Here is a 20,768-nt window from a genome sequence, read left to right on the forward strand (position 1 = left end):
GGGTAACCTTTTTTACACAAAAGGTGGTGGATGTGTGGAACAAGCTGCCACAGGAGTTCCCAACATTTAAGTAGCAGTTAGACAGGTACATGGACAGGACAGGTTTGGAGGGATATGGACCAAGTGGAACTAGTGTAGTTAGGACATGTTGGCCATGACAATAAACTCCCTTGACAATATGACAATAAACACTCTTGACTTGACTTGCATTAAGAGTACTAAATACCAAAAGAAAGTGCTTAGCCCAGGTAGGTCATAGAGTGATACAGTGTGGAAACAGGCCCTTCAGCCCAACTCGCCCACACCGGCCAACAATGTCTCAGCTACCCTAGTCCCACTTGCCTGCGCTTGGACCATAACTCTCCAAACCAGTCCTATCCATGTACCTGTCCAACTGTTTCTTAAATAATGGGATAGTCCCACCCTCCTCTGGGACTGTCTCCTCTGGCAACTTGTTCCATACACCCACCACCCTCTGCGTGAAAATGTTACCCCTTGGATTCCTACTAAATTTTTCCCCCTTCACCTTGAAACTGTGTCCACTGGTCCTCGATTCCCCTACTCTGGGTAAACGACTCTACCCAGCATCACCAGCTGTGGATCTGTGGAATTCATTGCCACAGACGGTTGTGGAGGCCATGTCACTGGGTATTTTTAAGGCGGAGATTGACAGATTCTTGATTAGTACGGGTGTCTGGGGTTATGGGGAGAAGGCAGGAGAATGGGGTTGAGAGGTAAAGATCGATGAGCCATGATTGAATGGCGGAGTAGACTTGATGGGCCGAATGGTCGAAATTATGCTCCTATAACTTTCGAACATGTTTTGGAGTATTTCAATTGTAATTTGCTGACCATTCTTAAACACTGTACACCAGATGCAACGTTTTCTTTCATTTTGCTAGTTGATGATTTTTTTTGTTTTTATTGGATTAAAATTGAGAAATTTTCCTTCTGCCCAACTTGCCCATACCGGCTAACATGTCCTAACTACACTAGTCCCACTTGCCTGCACTTGGTCCATATCCCTCCAAACCTGACATGTCCATGTACCTGTCTAACTGCTACTTAAATGTTGGGACTCCTCTGGCAGCTTGTTCCATACACCCGCCACCCTTTGTGTGAAAAAATTTACCCCTCAGATTCCTATTAAATCTTTTTCCACTTCACCTTAAACCTATGTCACCTGGTCCTCGATTCCCCTACTCTGGGCAAGAGACTCCTTGCACCTACATTAGTGCAACATTTAGTGCAAGATAAAGTCCAATTAAAGTTAGTTTGAAGGTCTCCAATGAGGTAGATAGGAGGTCAAGAGTGCACTCTAGCTGGTGAGGGGACGGTTCAGTTGCCAGATCGCAGCTGGGAAGAAACTGTCCCTGAATCTGGAGGAATACATTTTCACACTTCTGTACATCTTGCCTGATGGGAGAGGGGAGAAGAGGGAGTGACCAGGGTGCGATTAGTCCTTGATTACGCTGCTGGCCTTGCCAAGGCAGTGTGAGGTATAAATGGAGTCACTGGAAGGGAGATTGGTTTGTGTGATGGTCTGGACTGCGTCCACAATTCCCTGCTATTTCTTGCGGTTCTTGTGAAATTGTCGACAGCACACAGCACTAAAAGCAATGAAATATTCTTGGTGGAACAGGTTAATCCAGGGTGAGCACTGCCATTCAGTGAGGTGAACACAAACTGCAGTGCCTTCTGAGTCTTTAGTCATGTTATAGAAATATAGAAAACAGGTGCAGTAGGCCATTCAGCCCTTCAATGATCAGCCATTCAATATGAACATGGCTGATCGTCCAGAATCAGTACCCCGTTCCTGCTTTCACCCTATATCCCTTGATTCCGTTAGCCCGAAGTGCTATATTTAACTCTCTCTTGAAAACATCCAGCGAATTGGCCTCCTCTGCCTTCTGTGGCAGAGAATTCCACAGAAGGAACTGCAGATGCTGGTTTACACCGAGGACATTAACTCAGCGGGTCGGACTACATCTCTGGAGAAAAGGAATAGGTGGCGATTTGGGTCGAGACCTTTCTTTAGACTGAGACTCGGGGGAAAGAGAAACGACAGAGAAATAGGATGGCTATGTCGAGAGATATAGAACAAAGAGCTGGAGAACAGGAGGAATCACAGAGGGGGGGCTGTGAAAGAGGTTGTTACACAACTCTCGTCGAAGAGAGTGTTCGTGAGAGTAATGTTTATTGAATTCTTCCAACACATAAAGCTTTTCAAAATAAAAAGAATAAGACAGAACAATTGCAACTAGAAGAACAAATTAGACAACTTGATTTAGCAAACGCGAAAGATCCAATTATAGGTAAAGACAACAAGATAGCAATATTGAAATTTAAACTAAACCGAATTTTATCTGCAAGAGTCACTGGATTATTTCAAATTACAAAACAGGGAAATTTCGAATTCAGCGATAAGTCACACAAACTTCCGGCACGTCAGCTGAAAAAAGTGGAAAAGGATCATACTATTCTAAAAATCAAATCAGATATAGGTGAATTGCTAATGCTGCCTAAAGACATTAATAAAAGATTTGCTCAATTTTATCAAAATTTATATACATCCAAAACAACAACAGATAGCAATAAAATTATAAACTTTCTGGACACTTGTAATCTCCCAACACTTAATCCGTTGGAACAAGAGGAATTAGGAGCACAAGTTTCATTCAAAGAAATAGAAGAGACAATAAACTCACTGAAGAATGGTAAAACACCGGGACCAGATGGATTCAGTAATGAATTTTATAAAAGATTTTACGAGGCATTATTAAATACAGATCAGAAAATACTAGCAAAAACTCTAGCAAGAAGATTAAGTAAATACGTTAGTAAATTAATACATGCGGATCAAACGGGGTTTATACCCAAGAGGCACTCATTTAATAATCTGAGACGTCTTTTTAATATAATGTATTCACACAAAATTGAAGAAGAAGACATATCAATTATTTCATTAGATGCAGAAAAAGCATTTGATCAAGTAGGATGGGAATACCTCTTCACAGTACAGGTGCACAACCTTTTATCCGAAAGCCTTGGGACCAGACACTTTTCGTAATTCAGAATTTGTCGGTCTTCGGAATGGAAATTTTTTAGCGTAGATTTTAATGGCTGGCTCAGTGGTAGAGTGCTCGGCTCATATCCGCAAGGTCGCGAGTTTGCGCCTTGATCCCGGCAGTTACTCGGTCGCGAGTTTGAGTCATCAATGTCGTTTTTTCTTGCAGAATAAATGTCTGTATGAAATGCAGTGTGTTGAATGAATTCCTGAATTTGTAAATGTGCCCGCAGCATTGAATCACCTCTCGCACTCATGTCATCCTAGCGGGGCTACATGCCCTTAGGTGGCCTAGCTCGGGGATTCTTGAATCCCCGAGCTAGGTCGCGAGTTTGCGCCTCGATCCTGGCAGTTACTCGGTCGCGAGTTTGTGTCTTCAATGTAGTTTTTTCTTGCAGAATAAATGTTTGTATGAAATGCAGTGTAGGAGAGGTGTACTGACTGTGTGGGCAGAACTTTGGAAGTGATTGCCCACCAGTCTAAAACGCCGCTGTGTCTCCCTGTCCCTGGGATAGCAGGGGGCGATCAAACAGCACAATACCCCCCTCCCCCTCCAAAGGAATCCGCTCCCCGATGGGCCGCTACGGCGACAAGTGGCAGTTCGCCCACAGCCCGAGCTGCGCCCCCTCATCCGCCACCCCAAGAACAAGACGTACCTTGCACACCATCAGCTTCTTCCCCTACGTGTTCCCCTGGAGTTGGAGCGGGGCTGGGCTGGAGTTGCTGCTGGCTGTGGGTCTCTGGGATCTCCGTGCTTGCAGTGGGCCTGGGGGTCGGTGTCCCGTTGGTCCTGACGTCTCCGGCCACCCCCCTGGACTGGATCTGAGACTGGGAACTGTGCCGCCCTTGCCCCCTCCCTCTGCAACTGCAAACAACCCCACTCTCCTGCAAGGGCGGTACAGTTCCCGGAGGATGGCAGGTGGCCGGAGACGTCAGGACGAACAGGAACCCGCTCCCCGATGGGCCCCTACGACGCCCCGAGATGCGCCCCGTCATCCGCAACCCAGGTTCCTCTGTAGTTGGAACCAACGATCTTTGGTTGGAACGGGGCTGGGCTGCTGCTGGCTGTGGGTCTCTGGGATCTCCGTGCTTGCGCTTGAAAACGTTCACCGAGGGCGGCCCGCAGAGGTGACAGCGGAACCTCCGGTCGGTCCTCGAAGAAAGGGGAACTAAATCCCCATTCATAAAAGAGAAGGTGAGGGTATATTGCGCGGGAAGGTTAATAATTGACAATCTGCTGCTGCCTGCCCGCTGAGTTAAAAAGTTCCCACGGTAGACTCACGATATCATGAGTCTACCGTGGGAACTTTTTAACTCAGCGGGCAGGCAGCAGCATATTGTCAATTATTAACCTTCCCGCGCAATATACCCTCACCTTCTCTTTTATGAATGGGGATTTAGTTCCCCTTTCTTCGAGGACCGACCGGAGGTTCCGCTGTCACCTCTGCAGGCCGCCCTCGGTGAACGTTCTCAAGGACCTTTCTTCAAGGACCGAAAAAATGGCCGCTATTCGGAGGTTTTCGTTATTTAGATCTTCGGATAAAAGGTTGTGCACCTGTACTGCAAAATGTTCAGATGGGAGAGAACTTTATTTCATGGATGAAACTTTGTTTCATGATTTCTATATGACAGGCCGACTGCTAGAATATTGACCAACCACATAGTCTCTCTGAAATTTCACTTATCCAGAGGCAATAGACAGGGTTGTGCATTATCACCTATTTGCTCTTGCAATAGAGCCCTTGGCGGAAAGTATAAGAATGCATCCGACTATTCACGGTTGTAATACTAAACATTCCAATAATAAAATATTATTATATGCAGATGACGTATTATTATACATTACAAAATCTCAAGTTAGTATACCAAATATATTAAATCTAATAGAGGAATTCGGTTCTTTCTCAGGATATAGAATAAACTGGAATAAAAGCGAAATCATGGCGATAAAACCCCAACAGTCGACACACCTTTTAAAATTTCCTTTTAGAATTGCTACAGAAAATTTTAAATACCTGGGTATCCAAGTAACCAGAAAATATAATTCTTTATTCAATGCAAACTTCCTGCCTTTAGTTACTAAATTAAACGCTCTGATTCAATTCTGGAAAATTAGATGTCTCTAATAGGCAGAATAAATGCCATAAAAATGATTTTTCTCCCACAAATTCTCTACTTATTTCAATCAATACCTAAAATTTTTTTTTTTAAAACTTGATTCCCACATTACAAATTTTATTTGGGATTATAAAACACACAGAATTCATAGACAACATTTATGTAAACCCAAAGAAATCGGTGGACTGGCGCTCCCCAACTTCTTGTACTATTACTGGGCAGTGAATATTAAAAATGTAATTCACTGGCTGGACAATTCATGTCAACAGGTAGATTGGTTAGTAATGGAGAGAGAGGATTGCTCGCCATTTATTATAGGGGCGATCCTTCTCCCCCCAATAAAGCTGAAGAATACAATATACAAGAAAAACCCGATTATTCATAGCACTTTACGAATTTGGAGACAAGTAAAATCTACTCTTAAACTAAGAAATCTATCTCTTCTTTCTCCAATAGCTAATAATCCGTCATTCAAACCATCTATTATAGATAAAACGTTTATTCATTGGGAATGTTTATTGAATTCTTCCAACACATAAAGTCTCCAGGCTTTTCTGATATGGTTCGAGTAATTGGTTTAGCGTTTCCATTGAAATAAAAAACACATGTGGCTTGATATAGCTATTCCAGTCTTGTATAGGGTCAGCAACTTCAAAATATCTGTCTAAACCTAAGGACAAAGGTTTAAGGTAAGGGAGGAAAGATTTAATAGGAACCTGAGGGGGTAACGATTTGGTGGGTGTATGGAACGAGCTGCCGGAGGAGGTAGTTGAGGCAGGTACTATCAAAACAGTTAAGAAACAATTAGACTGGTACTGGTTCATTTAGAGGGATATGGGCCAAACACAGGCAGATGGGACTAGTGTGGATGGGGCATATTGGTCAGTGTGGGCAAGTTGGGCCGAAGGGCCTGTTTCCACACTGTATTGACTTATGACTAATCTATATATAAGAAATTAAAGAGTTAATGGTCTTTTGGAAATAAAGATCAATGATCGGGGAAAATCAGAACATCATTCGGGGTTGCTTTTGCACCTCATCCAAGATGGGCCCTATTCCCATCCTTTCAGAAGGTTAATTATGCGGCAAGTTCATGAAATGTAGATGTGGGTTTGAAGTTCATTCGTTTAGTTTAGAGATACAGCGCGGAAACAGGCCCTTGTGCCTACTGGGTCCACTCGACCAGCGACCCCACACACTAACACTATCCTACACACACCAGGGCCAATTCTTACATGTACCTACCTACCTGTACGTCTTTGGAATGTGTGAGGAAACGGAAGATCTTGGAGAAAACCGAAACAGGTCACGGGGAGAACGTACGATCTCCTTACAGACAGCAGCCGGGTCTCTGGTGCTGCAAGCGCTGTAATGCCCCTGTCCCACTTAGGAAACCTGACCGAAAACCCCTGGAGACTTTGCGCCACACCCAAGGTTTCCGTGCGGTTCCTGGAGGTTGCAGGTGGTTGCCGGAGGTTGCAGGTAGTGGAAGCAGGTAGGGAGACTGACAAAAACCTCTGGGAACCTCCGGGAACCGCACGGAAACCTTGGGTGGGGCGCAAAGTCTCCAGAGGTTTCCGTTCAGGTTCCCTAAGTGGGACTGGGGCATAAGGCAGCAACTCTACCGTGCTGCCATTAGACTTTAGACTTTCAGTTTGGAAACAGGCCCTTCAGCCCACTGAGTCCATGCTGACCAGCGATCATCCCCTACACACCAGAGACCATTTGCCATCTATAGAAGCCAATTAACCGACAAACCTGTACGTCTTTGGAGGGTGAGAGGAAACCGGAGCACCTGAAGAAAACCCACGTGGTCACAGGGAGAATGTACAGACAGCATCGGTAGTCAGGATGGGAGCCGGGTCTCTGGCGCTGTAAGGCCTCAACTCTACCGCTGTACCACCATGCCACCCTTTATCATTAATCATTGATAATTTCACTCTTAGGTGTCTTTGACAAATGGCCAGATGTACCAACCTCCAAGGGTAGGAATGAACAACAACCAGCCCCACCATGCCATGTCCCAAGTAACAGTTGGGAGACATCCTTCCAGAGACCAACTGATCGATTACCTAATGCTGAAAGTATCTCATCAGCCGCCGTACACGCCAACACAAGGAATATCCATGAGCCATCCCCTGAGACAATGCCGTGATATCATACAGCAAGAGGTAAGAACTAAGAATTATATCACCCATAGGTAAATATAACGTTCCAGCTTCAATTTTGACATGGACTGTGGAAAATATTTACTTTGTCCGGGTACTTTATCATATGTCGATTTGGGTGCAAAGCAAAGAATGTCACTGTCTAGGTATGTGGCAATAAAGTCCCTTTGAATCATAATCATAATTATACTTTATTAGCCAAGTATGTTTTGCAACATACGAGGAATTTGATTTGCAATACAATAAAAAGGAATAGAGCACACAAAATACATTTTAACACAAACATCCACCACAGTGACTCCTCCACATTCCTCACTGTGATGGAAGGTGAAAATAAGACCAATCTCTTCCCTTCATTGTTCTCCCGCAGTCGGGAGCCTCGAGCCCTCCGTTGACGGGATGAACTGACTCCCGTAGCCGGAGGTCGGGCCATCCACATCGGGGCGATCAAGCTCCCGCATCAGGAGGGGGATCTCAGCTCCCCCGCGCTGGGCGATCGGACCCCGGGTCGGGGCTGGATGAAACTCCTGCGACTTGAGCTCCCGACTGTAACCGAGACTGCGAGCTCCTCGATGGCTAAATCCGCAGGCCGTGGTTGGAGCGTCGATCCCAGGCAAGGGATCGCAGGCTCCGATGGTAAGTCCACGGCCCCGCAGTGGGGCTCAAAGTCAGTCCCGAGCAAGGCCGCCAGCTCCACGATGTTAGGCTGCAGAGCGACCGGAGATACGATCCGGAAAACAATCGCATCTCCGGCAAGGTAAGAGATTGAAAAAAAGTTACCCACGACTCCCCGCCCACCCCCCACATAAAACAAACCAGAGAACATTAACACAACCTTTTTAAAACACACTAAAAATAACCAAAAAATACGAAAGGACAGACAGACCATTGGCGAGGCTGCCATCGCTGACGGCACCACACGGTGGAACTACATCGGTTAAACACTGATTTTCCAGCACCCTTGGTTCCAGGGCCTTTCTGGCTTTATCCGTTTTTCTGGACTAACAGACGTCACATGATAATGAAACGACAGTACACCCCTGGCCCGCTAATAACATCTCCCCCAAGTCTCTAAAGCTCCATGGAGTGTCTCGTTTAGAGATACAGCGCCGAAACAGGCCCTTTGGCCCACCGAGTCCATGCCGAACAGCGATCTTAGTTGAACATTATCCTACACAAACATACACACACATACGCAGGGGGCAGTTTTACTTTTTTTTGACACCTGTACGGAGTTTGTACGTTCTCCCGGTGACCGCGTGGGTTTTCTCCGAGAACTTCCGTTTCCTCCCACAATCCAAAGACGTACAGGCTTGTAGGTTAATGAGCTTGGTATACGTATAAATTGTCCCTCGCGTGTGTGTGTGCGTGTGTAGGATGGTGTTAGTGTGCGGGGAACACTGGTCGGTACGGACTTGATGGGCTGAGGGGCATGTTCCCCGCACGGTAGCTCTAAACTAAACATCGGCATCCGACCCCACTCCCGACACACAATATGCACCAGCGAGTCCTTCACCCACCGAAAGGACACAGTGCTGGAGTAATTCCGTGAGTCAGGATCTCTGGAGAACCTGGATAGATGACAGCAGGACCCTTCGCCAGACTGATTCAGTCAGCTGAGTTACTCCAGCACAGTGTGCCCCTTCCGGTCACCATGGGGCTCCCTCCCCTCTCACCTGCCCAAGGGTCTCGACCTGAAACGTCACCCTTTCCTTCCCTCCAGAGATGCTGCCAGTTCCGCTGAGTTACTCCAGCTTTATGCGTCTATCTTTGGCTCTAAAGTTTAGTTTAGTTTAGAGAAACAGCGCAGAAACAGGCGAGTCCGCACCGACCAGCGATCTCCACACATTAACATGATCCTATGGACAATAGAGACAATTTACACTTATACCGGGCTAAATAACCTACAAATCTGCATGTCTTTGGAGCGTGGGAGGAAACTGAACATCTCAGAGAAAACGCACGCGATCACGGGGAGAACGTACAGACTCCGTACAGACGGGAGGGTGTGGAAGGGGGGGGGGGTGGAAGGGGGGGGGTGGAAGGGAGGACCCCTGGCTTCTGACCTTCGGGTCACTGCCTTATCTCTTATACCAAGGTGCAGTGAAATTCCTTATTGCATACAGATCAGTATGATTATTGCTGTACCTGCTCAGCGTTGATGTGAAATTTGTAACCAGTTCAAATCTTGGCGCGTTCAATGTAAATGTTCCTGCCTTTTCCCTGACCCCTCGTTCCTTCACCGCCCCCGGTCCCCGCTTTCTCCCCCTCCCAGCCCCCCACCCCGATCCCCTCCTCTTCCACCCTCACTCACACACACATACACACACACAAATATTGCCACGTTAAGAAAATATCGCTTTGAAGTAAAAGGAAATAATTTTTCATTCTTTTTCAGATGCATATTAAAATAGATAAGAATCCCGAGCTGGGTTTCAGCATATCCGGCGGTATCGGCGGTCGAGGGAATCCTTTCAGACCTGATGACACTGTGAGTATTTGGGTGGGTTATTTCAGTCATGTTAGTTCAGTCATCGTTACGTGCAGCCAGGCAGCTTGAACACAATCTGCAGTGTCATTTTTGAGTCTTTCTGAGCCGCCCTTTAAATCCAAGCTGGATGATTTCCCATCATTTGGCTACAGCCCCATTAGTGTAGAAGTTGTGCCACAAACCGTAAACCTTACTGGAAAGTAAAAGTATGCCAAAAAGTTGTTTTAAAGTTATGTATGAAATATTTATTCTTTCCTCAGGGTATATTTGTAACAAGAGTTCAGCCTGAAGGGCCAGCTTCAAAATTGCTTCAGTCTGGAGACAAAATAGTTCAGGTAACTATCTAAATTAATAAGGTTCTCTTTCCTAAAATGAAACAATAAAATCTCTCTCACAAACAGTCTTTTGCTCGTTCTCTGTGCGTGTTTGTACGGACGTGCTCCACACACTGATTTGTTTTCTATCAAGGGAAGAAGGGTTTCGGCCCGAAACGTCGCCTATTTCCTTCGCTCCATAGATGCTGCTGCACCCGCTGAGTTTCCCCAGCAATTTTGTGTACCTTCTGTTTTCTATCAATACTGCTTAGAAATGTCTCATGTGCAGAGTAGATTGCGGACTTAAAAAAATGTTCACGAAGGAACTGCAGGTGCTGGAAAATCGAAGGTAGACATAAGTGCTGGAGAAACTCAGCGGGTGAGGCAGTATCTATGGAGTGAAGGAAATAGGCAATGTTTACCTTAAAAAATGTACTTCAGCATCTTTTACCCAACACTACTTTAATGGGCCTGACCCACTTAGCTGACTCTTTAGCAACTGCCAGGGACTGGTTTTAATGGAATTCACCTACGACACCTGGCGACAACCTACGACGACAAAAATTGTCGCCACTGTCGCCGAACATTTTTCAACGTGCTGAAAATTTTGCGGCAGTCGCCTGTAGTCACCCAAAAAATCGCCTAAGTGGGACAGGCCCATTACACTACTGTTGTAAGATGTAATATTAAACTATGCTAATTATGTTTTAACTATTGCATGATTTTTCCGGAATGGCTGTTGTTGTCCCTTATTCTACTTGATATCTTGATGGTGTTTTCCCATTTCTCTTTGACTCAACTGAGATTCATCACCATATTCTATGATACTTTATTGTCACCTACAGCAGCTACAGTGCAATGCCTTTGTTTTGCATCCAACCCGGCACAATCATCCACCTGGGCGGTACACAAGGGTCGCCACGTGTCATCCGCAAACTTGGAGATGTTGCATTCAATTCCCTCATCCAAATCATTAATATATATTGTAAATAGCTGGGGTCCCAGCACTGAGCCTTGCGGTACCCCACTAGTCACTGCCTGCCATTCTGAAAAGGACCCGTTTACTCCTACTCTTTGCTTCCTGTCTGCCAGACAGTTCTCTATCCACATCAATACTGAACCCCCAATACCGTGTGGTTTACGTTTGTATACTAATCTCTTATGTGGGACCTTGTCGAAAGCCTTCTGAAAGTCCAGATATAACACATCCACTGATTCTCCCTTATCCACTCTACTAGTTACATCCTCGAAAAATTCTATAAGATTCGTCAGACATGATTTACCTTTCATAAATCCATGCTGACTTTGTCCAATGATTTCACCACTTTCCAAATTTGCTGCTATCCCATCTTTAATAACTGACTCTAGCAGTTTCCCCACTACCGATGTTAAACTAACTGGTCTGTAATTCCCCGTTTTCTCTCCCCCTCCCTTTTTAAAAAGTAGGGTTACATTAGCTACCCTCCAATCTTGAGGAACTACTCCAGAATCTAAAGAGTTTTGAAAAATTATCACTAATGCATCCACTATTTCTGGGGCTACTTCCTTAAGCACTCTGGGATGCAGCCTATCTGGCCCAGGGGATTTATCGACCTTTAATCCATTCAATTTACCTAACACCACTTCCCGACTAACCTGGATTTCACTCAGTTTCTCCATCTCATTTGACCCCCGGTCCCCTGCTATTTCCGGCAGATTATTTATGTCTTCCTTAGTGAAGACAGAACCAAAGTAGTTATTCAATTGGTCTGCCATGTCCTTGTACCCCATGATCAATTCACCATCTTTCTGACTGCAAGGGACCTACATTTGTTTTAACAAATCTTTTTCTCTTCACATATCTATAAAAGCTTTTGCAGTCAGTTTTTATGTTCCCTGCCATTTTTCTTCCATAATCTGTTTTCCCTTTCCTAATTAAGCCATTTGTCCTCCTCTGCTGGACTCTGAATTTCTCCCAGTCCTCTGGTAGGCTGCTTTTTCTGGCTAATTTGTATGCTTCATCTTTTGTTTTGATACTGTCCCTGATTTCCCTTGTTATCCACGGATGCACTAGCTTCCCTGATTTATTCTTTTGCCAAACTGGGATGAACAATTGTTGTAGTTCACCCATGCGGTCTTTAAATGCCTTCCATTGCATATCCACCGTCAACCCTTTAAGAATCAATTCACGTCTCAGACCCTCAAAGTTACCTTTCTTTAAGTTCAGAACCCTTGTTTCTGAATTAACTATGTCACTCTCCATCCTAATGAAGAACTCAACCACATTATGGTCACTCTTGCCCAAGGGGCCACGCACAACAATACTGCTAACTAGTCCTTCCTCATTACTCAATACCCAGTCTAGAATAGCCTGCTCTCTCGTTGGTTCCTCTACATGTTGGTTGAGAAAACTATCCCGCATACATTCCAAGAAATCCTCTTCCTCAGCACCCCTGCAAATTTGATTCACCCAATCTATATGTCGATTGAAGTCACCCATTATAACTGTTTTACCTTTGTTGCACGCATTTCTAATTTCCTGTTTGATGCCATCCCCAACTCCACTACTACTGTTAGGTGGCCTGTACACAACTCCCACTAGCATTTTCTGCCCCTTAGTGTTTTGCAGCTCTACCTATACCGATTCCACATCCTCCAAGCTAATGTCCTTCCTTTCTATTCTGTTAATCTCCTCTCTGACCAGCAACGTTACCCCACCTCCTTTTCCTTTCTTTCTATCCCTCCTGAATATTGAATATCCCTGGATGTTCAACTCCCAGCCTTGGTCACCCTGGAGCCATGTCTCCGTGATCCCAACTATATCATATTCATGAATAACTATCTGCACATTCAACTCATCCACCTTATTACGAATGCTCCTTGCATTGAGACACAAAGCCTTCAGGCTTGTTTTTAACAACACTCTTACCCCTGATACAATTATGTTGAAAAGTGGCCCTTTTTGATTTTTGCCCTGGATTTGTCTGCCTGCCACTTTTACTTTTCAGCTTGCTACCTATTGCTTCTACCCTCATTTTACACCCCTCTGCCTCTCTGCTCATGCTCCCACCCCCCTGCCACATTAGTTTAAATCCTCCCCCACAGCACTAGCAAACACTACACCAAGGACATTGGTTCCATTCCAGCCCAAACAAACATAATTGACAAAAGAAAGACACAAAATGCTTGAGCGATGCAGTGAAGCATCTGCATGAGGTCAAAAGCGACAGGAGCAGAATTAGGCCATTCGGCCCATCAAGTCTACTCTGCCATTCAATCATGGCTGATCTATCTCTCCCTCCTAACCCCATTCTCCTGCCTTCTCCCCATAACCCCTGACACCCATACTAATCAAGAAGCTATATATATCTGCCTTTTCATTACAATTCCTTGTTATAACATAAATACCATTGACAGGCACTTTGCACCAACAATGTGTGACTCTATATGTTTCCTTTGTGTTCATTGTTTCTACATTCCTTCTTACTTTCGTGTCCATCTTGTTCCAAATGTTGGCCTCGCTGTCATCGTCCGTCCTGAAAAGGCCGCAAGCTTCCGGCGACAATCAGTGGGAGTCATCACTTGTCGCAGTAGATGATGGTGGTAGCAGAATTAGCTCAGGATATTTCCAGTTTCCAGCCCCGCGACCTGGACACTTCTGCTATGGGGCCGTTTCTACATTAAACGTGCTTTTGACATATTTGTGAGGAACGTAATTGATAAGGATGGCAGTTTTTCAGGAATATTACACTCACTTCAGAAGTTTTGATTAGGTTTGTAACACTAAAACTGATCTGTCATTGGAACCAGAGGTTATGGGGAGAAGGCAGGAGAATGGGGTTAGGAGGGAGAGATAGATCGGCCATGATTGAATGGCAGAGTAGACGTGATGGGCTGAATGGCCTAATTCTGCTCCTATCACGCATGACCTTATCTAGTTTGTCAAACAACTCCAAACATACCAACACGAATAGAAAGGAAGTCTTTGGTTGGATGCTAATCCAGACAATTAGGTAAATGACATCATCAGTATCTCAGTGTTAAAAGCAAACTTTCAAGTAAAGGTGGTGTATGGACATGTTACTTGTTGAAGCAGGTGCTATAACACCATTTAAAAGACACAGTTTTGTGTAGCTTATTGTCACATGTACTGAGGTACAGTGAGCTTTTTGTTGCGTGCTAACCAGTCAGCAGTTGGGCAGTCATGGTGGCGCAGCGGTAGAGTTGCTGCCTTACAGCGAATGCAGCATCGGAGACCCGGGTTCAATCCTGACTACGGGGGCTGTCTGTACGGAGTTTGTACGTTCTCCCCGTGATCTGCGTGAGTTTTCTCCGAGATCTTCGGTTTCCTCCCACACTCCAAAGACGTACAAGTTTGTAGGTCAATTGGCTTGGTAAATGTAAAAATTGTCCCTAGTGGGTGTCGGAATGTGCGGGGATCGCTGGTCGGCACGGACTCGGTGGGCCGAGGGGCCTGTCTCCGATGTTCCATCTCTAAACTAAATTAAACAGAAAGACCATTTTTTTATTACAATCGAGCCTCCCACAGTGTACCAATGCATAACAAAGGGAATAACATTTAGTGCAAGATAAAGTCCGATTAAAGATAGTTCTCAGGGCTTCAATGAGGTGGATAGTAGCTTAGGACTGCTCTCTAGTTGTTGGTAGGATGGTTCAGTTACCTGATTACAGCTGGGAAGAAACTGTCCCTGAATCTGGAGGTGTGCGTTTTCACACTTCTGTGCCTCATGCCTGATGGGACAGGGGAGAAGAGGGAGTGACCGGGATGAGACTGGTCCTTGATTATGCTGGCGGCTTGCCAAGGCAGCGTACATGGACAGAAAAAGTTTTGAAGGATATGGGCCAAACCGTGGCAAATGGGACGACCTTCGACGTAAGTTGTTTGGCGTGGGTGAGTTGGGCCGCCGGGCCTGTTTCCCTGCTGTATGATTATGAATTCTCCGCCTCAGTGGGCGGTGGAGGCCGGTTCTCTGGATACTTTCAAGAGAGAGCTAGATAGGGCTCTTAAAGATAGCGGAGTCAGGGGATATGGGGAGAAGGCAGGAACGGGGTACTGATTGGGGATGATCAGCCATGATCACATTGAATGGCGGTGCTGGCTCGAAGGGCCGAATGGCCTACTCCTGCACCTATTGTCTATTGAATTAGCACTGACATGGTTCAATCAAGAGCCTCTAGCAAATTGAGCCAGATAATGTTAACAGGGCGTCACAGTGGCGCAGCGGTAGAGCTACTGCCGTAAAGCGCCAAAGAACCGGTTCAATCCTGACTACGGGTGCTGTCTGTATGGAGTTTGCACGTTCTCCCCGTGACCTGCGTGGGTTTTCTCCGAGATCTTCTGTTTTCCCTCCACTCTCCAAAGGCGTACAAGATTCTAGGTTAATTTGCCTGGTATAAATGTATAAATGTCAAAAAAAAATGGCCCTAGTGTGTGTAGGGTAGTGTTAATGTACAGGGATCGCTGGTCAGTGTGGGCCTGCTTCCGCGCTGTTTCCCAATAACTATACTAATGTAGACAGAAATGCTGGAGAAACTCAGCGGGTGAGGCAGCATGGGTGAAATAGGTCACCTATTCCTTCGCTCCATAGATGCTGCCTCACCCGCTGAGCTTCTCCAGCATTATTTGTCTACCTTCGATTTTTCCAGCATCTGCAGTTATTTCTGAAACTAAACTAATTAGCAGTCTCACTGAAAACATGCTTTGGTGAGGTTTGGCATTGCGCCATTGGAAAGCATGATGCAACACGTTGATGGGGTTAAAACGACCCCCTCATTATTCTGGCCAACTGTGAAAACAGAGCGCCTTTAATGTGGGAGGATTAGCTGGGTCAACTTGTGCCAGATTGGAAATATGTTCTTGGCATTGACACTACAAAGTCAAGCCTTGGCTCGTTGGTGGAAAGATATGACGTTGTGGAATGGCAATGACCAGACTAATTTAGCTGGTGCAGTGCAGATGCAAAGCTGATCTGTGCCTGGCCCAAGCTAGGCTGTTCACTGAAACTTGTTGCGAAGTAACTGGAAGGACTTCTTCTTCATCTTCTTCTTCTTCTTCTTGCGCATGGCTAAAGTTGTCGGTCAACTTGTTCTATTTGATCTAATTGTTTGTGCACCTCGGGTTGATTGCATTAGTCAAAACAGGGTGGACCACGTGAAGGTTGCAATCTCCCACCCCTACTGGAAGGGCTGGAACCTAAATACTGTGTATGTGAAAACTGACCAGGTGTCTAGTCCAATACCCGAACCCTGAGAGAAAGCCACAATAAATCTGGATATTGAACTATAGTTTTGTGTTAGAGATACAGCGTGGAAACGCAGGCCCACCATGTCCGCGCCGACCAGCGATCCCCATGCGCTAACACTATCCTACACACACTGGGGACAATTTACAATTTAACCAAGCCAATTAACCTACAAACCTGTATGTCTTTGGAGTGTGGGAGGAAACTGGAGCACTCGGAGGAAACCTACGCAGGTCATGGGGAGAACGCACAAACTCCGTGCAGACAGCATCCGTAGTTAGGATGGAACCTGGGTCTCTGGCGCTGTGAGGCAGCAACTCTACCGCTGCGCCGCCGCGCTATATTCTCTACCCACTTAGCTAGCGAAAAGGTTGAAGGCACGATTGAGCTTGGTCTGCAGGATCCTCGGACTAATCGACTACTCGAGCCCGAGGTTGCCATGTTGTCAATTATTGACTTTGAATTTCCATGCCACAGTAGAGAAAAATCTTTTCAATCCAGATCCAGATTGTTGCATGTTTAATGAAGGTTATATGTTGGTTGGAGATGCAAATGAATGCAAATGTTGGAATCTGGGGGAAAATAATACTTCTAGCTTCTGTAGATAGATACAATATACTGGAGTAACTCAATGGGACAGGCAGCATCTCTGGCGAAAAGGAATAGGTGACGTTTCGGGTGGAGACCCTTCTTCAGACTTCTAGTTCCCATACATTGGGACGTTAGTGCATCAAATAGTGTTTTACTGTTCATACCTAAAATGCCAAAGTGTTTCTTTTGCAGGCTAATGGGTACAATTTTATGAATATTGAGCATGGACAGGCAGTGTCACTATTGAAGACGTTCCAGCATGCAGTGGACTTGATAATCCTGAGGGAAGTGGCATCCTAATGATGAATTGTGGACGACGAGAAGAAATCAAAACCAATGTGATCAATTTTTTTCTATAAGTAATTCTGTAGCAAAAAAAAAAAAAAATTGCAGCTGATATCACTTTTTTTACTTGGAGATGAGGGAGGAATCAGTGGACGGATCGAAATTCTGGCGATGAGTTTAGGCTGTATAATAATGTATTGGGCAATGTAGAGCTTTGGTATAAGGGGCATGACCACTGTACAATGGTAGAGGTGCAGATGCAGGGTGAAGAATTAACATAGTCAAAACATCAAAAATCACTCTTAATATGAACAAACCTGTGTGCTTTTCTGTACAGATTTTAGGTTTTATTTTTGGATAATCTTATATATTACTAAAGAAACTGTACACGGCTCGAATAGTGAGCCTGATTTTAGCTCGGACAGGTGGCAGGGCTATCTGTTCCATAGATTTAAGCCTTTTATTTTTAATCACCTTTGTATAATTGTTAAAACGCTGAAACCACTGGGTAAGATGTGCAAGGGCTGGCCAATGGATGTGTGTACTTTGTTTAGACGAACGGGTAGATGTACGGTTCGAGCATATTCCAATTTCGGCGACCTTGGTGGGAATATCTGACAAGAACTGATGTCGGTGGGGCTAGGTTACCAAAGTGAATCTTTGAAGGCATGGTTTGATGACAGAGATGACATCGCTGTGAGCGGGATGGGGAAAAGAAGCAGCTAATTGAAGGGCCTGTCCCACTTTCACGACCTAATTCACAACCTTTTTTACTCGTGGACATTTTTTTATCAGGCTAGAAAAACGCCCCGACCTACTTGATGCCACGAGTACCTACGACTAGCATCACGGCCTGCTACGACCTACCTACGACCTCGTGATGACCATGCTGCGAGTATGAGTCAAGGGCAAACTCGGCAGAGGTCATGAATTAGGTCGTGAAAGTGGGACAGGCCCTTCAAGCTGCCTGGGATGGATCTGTTTCAACAAGAACGTTTTGAATTGTGAATTGGACTCTTTAAGACCAGAGTCACTAAAAGGGTTTTCTTAGTCCTTTCGCAACAAGAGAGGGTTGTGGTTATGCTGCCCACTACTCTGAGAATATTATTTTATTACACTTATCATTTCTAGTGCATTTGGCCAATGTTTTAAATAGAATCTTTCTATCTTTACTAAAACAAAAAGATATAATTAACAATACTGATGCCTATTGATCAGCTTTGTGAATCATAGTAAAAGTGCCATAGGAGACCAAGAACCTATCTTTTTAAATGCAGATTTGAAAAAACTCTGTGAAGAAGCAATACTGTAAGTCTATATAGTGAAGAGGGTGTAGGTCTAACAATGAATTTGGTAACATGCTTGCCTTTGAAGAGCTCAACTTAACTGTAAAATGTATATTCCCAATTGATCATTAAATGAGCAACAAACGCACTGCTGGGGGAACTCAGCATGTCACACAGCATCTGTGGGCATTACACGAGTTGATTTATTTCATAAAAGGTCTATTCTAAATATTGTCGAAGGGAGACCCTTTGATTACTCCCAAAATGATGCTGGAGGGTCTTTTCACACACTGGTGGAATCAAATTGTTCAACAAAGTAGCTCTAAAGGTTTAGCAGTAACATTTGTATGCACCAATTAAAAAAAAAAAATCCCTGCTTAGGTAGTTCCAGTAAGTCACAGCAAATCTTAACGGCTTGTTCTTGAACACGGGTGGGCGGCACGGTGGCGCAGCGGTAGAGTTGCTGCCTTGCAGCGCCGAAGACCCGGGTTCGATCCCGACTACGGAATGTACAGAATCTGTACATTCTCCCCGTGACCTGTATGGGTTTTCTCCGAGATCTTTGGTTTCCTCCCACACTCCAAAGACGTACAGGTTTGAAGGTTAATTGGCTTGGTATAAATGTAAATTGTCCCGAGTGTGTGTAGGGTAGTGTTAGTGTGCGGAGATCGCTGGTCGGTGCGGACTCAGTGGGCCGAAGGACCTGGTTTTCGCGCTGTACCTCTAAACTGAACTCAACAAAAAAGGTGACCTGTAGCAGCATTCCCATTAAGATGATTGGTATAAAAGTTTGTTGTGGGTTTTGAGAACAATGAAGATTTAAAAAAAGACAGATGCAAGATCACGTTGCATTGATTGCTGACAAAAAAATCATAGATAAACTTTTTTTTAACCCAGGCATGGTTTTTAAAAGTGTGCAAACTGGTTTTACTAATTTGCCCTGATGGGGAATAATATTATTTCAGTTGCTTGGAAGTATTATATCAGAATATATACAAAAGTGTACAATGAAATAATCTATTGGTCAGCATTGAAGTTTTTAATACATTTTTTTTGTTCCAAGCTAGAATTAATTGCCTTTCATGAATTTGGTGATCATGTCGGATGATTGTTTATGAGCTTTGCATTGTGTATCTACCATCTGATTACATTCTTGGTGAAAGGACCTTGCCCATTTCACATTCGAATTTTCAAATTTTCAGATCTAATCTGAGGCACCTAGAATTCAGAGTCGGCATGGTGGTGTAGCGGTAGAGTTGCTGCCTTACAGCGCTCGCAGGGCTGGAGACCCGGCTTTGATCCCAACTACGGGTGCATGCCTGTACAGAGTTTGTACGTTCTCCCCGTGACCTGCGTGGGGTTTCACCGGGATCTTCGGTTTCCTCCCACACTCCAAACACGTACGGGTCGATAGGTTTATTGGCTTGGTGTAAGTGTAAATTGTCCCTAGTGTGTGCAGGATAGTGTCAATGTGCGGGGATCGCTGGTCGGTGCGGACTCGGTGGGCTGAAGGGCCTGTTTCCGCACTGAATCCCTAAATTAAAATTGACTGATTTTTGCATATCCTAGAGAATAATTTTCAAACCAAATTTCACCTCATTCATCTGTTAGATTGGATCATGTCAATAAATTTGTCAAATATTAAATGCTGTCCTGCAGATTTTGATAAGCCTTATCCTATAACAATGTTGACCATGTGGAAAGACAATTTGTGTCACTTTGATTTTTTTTTCTAATCAAAGGTTATACAGTTTAATTTGTGTTTATGGCCAGTTAGTTAACTGATTATCAGTTAGTGGTCCTTCAAGTAACCAATGGATTGCTGTTGATGGCCAACTCATGAAAGGTGGTAATTCAGCTTATCATTAAACCACAAATTGGAAATTCTTAAACATTCCCATATTTATTATGTAATTTATTTATTCTGATGGTTTCTTGTGGGCTGCATTTTTCTAAAGATTGTATATAGTTGAACACGTCCTTGATTAGAACAAATATGAATCGAACCAAAGTAGCCACTATGCTTGGTTCCCACAGTAATGCTGTATTCCTGATACATTTTGGAACATTGCCCTTTTTTTTGAGTAAGTCTGTGCTGTTTGATAAAGAGCTACATTTGTTCAACATTCCACATTTTGTATATAACTAGATGGTTTCTAACATAATCTACAATAATTAGGGTCAGTTAACGCTCTTCACAATCTGA

At 44.5% G+C, this 20,768-nt stretch overlaps 1 protein-coding gene across 2 annotated transcripts in view; it reads left to right on the forward strand.

Moving 5' to 3' along the window:
- The window catches only part of erbin (erbb2 interacting protein), a 272,967-nt gene extending 255,557 nt beyond the window's left edge, over positions 1-17,410 (forward strand). For both annotated transcript variants that reach the window (XM_033018574.1, XM_033018575.1), the window contains exons 22-25: positions 7,132-7,356; positions 9,752-9,844; positions 10,105-10,179; positions 17,184-17,410. In XM_033018574.1, the coding sequence (XP_032874465.1) occupies positions 7,132-7,356; positions 9,752-9,844; positions 10,105-10,179; positions 17,184-17,291 (501 nt within the window). In that variant the 3' untranslated portion in view covers positions 17,292-17,410. The remainder of the gene's footprint in view (positions 1-7,131; positions 7,357-9,751; positions 9,845-10,104; positions 10,180-17,183) is intronic.
- Positions 17,411-20,768: the final 3,358 nt, after the last annotated feature.

This window comes from Amblyraja radiata, chromosome 3 (assembly GCF_010909765.2).
Source record: "Amblyraja radiata isolate CabotCenter1 chromosome 3, sAmbRad1.1.pri, whole genome shotgun sequence".
Lineage (NCBI taxonomy): Eukaryota > Metazoa > Chordata > Chondrichthyes > Rajiformes > Rajidae > Amblyraja > Amblyraja radiata.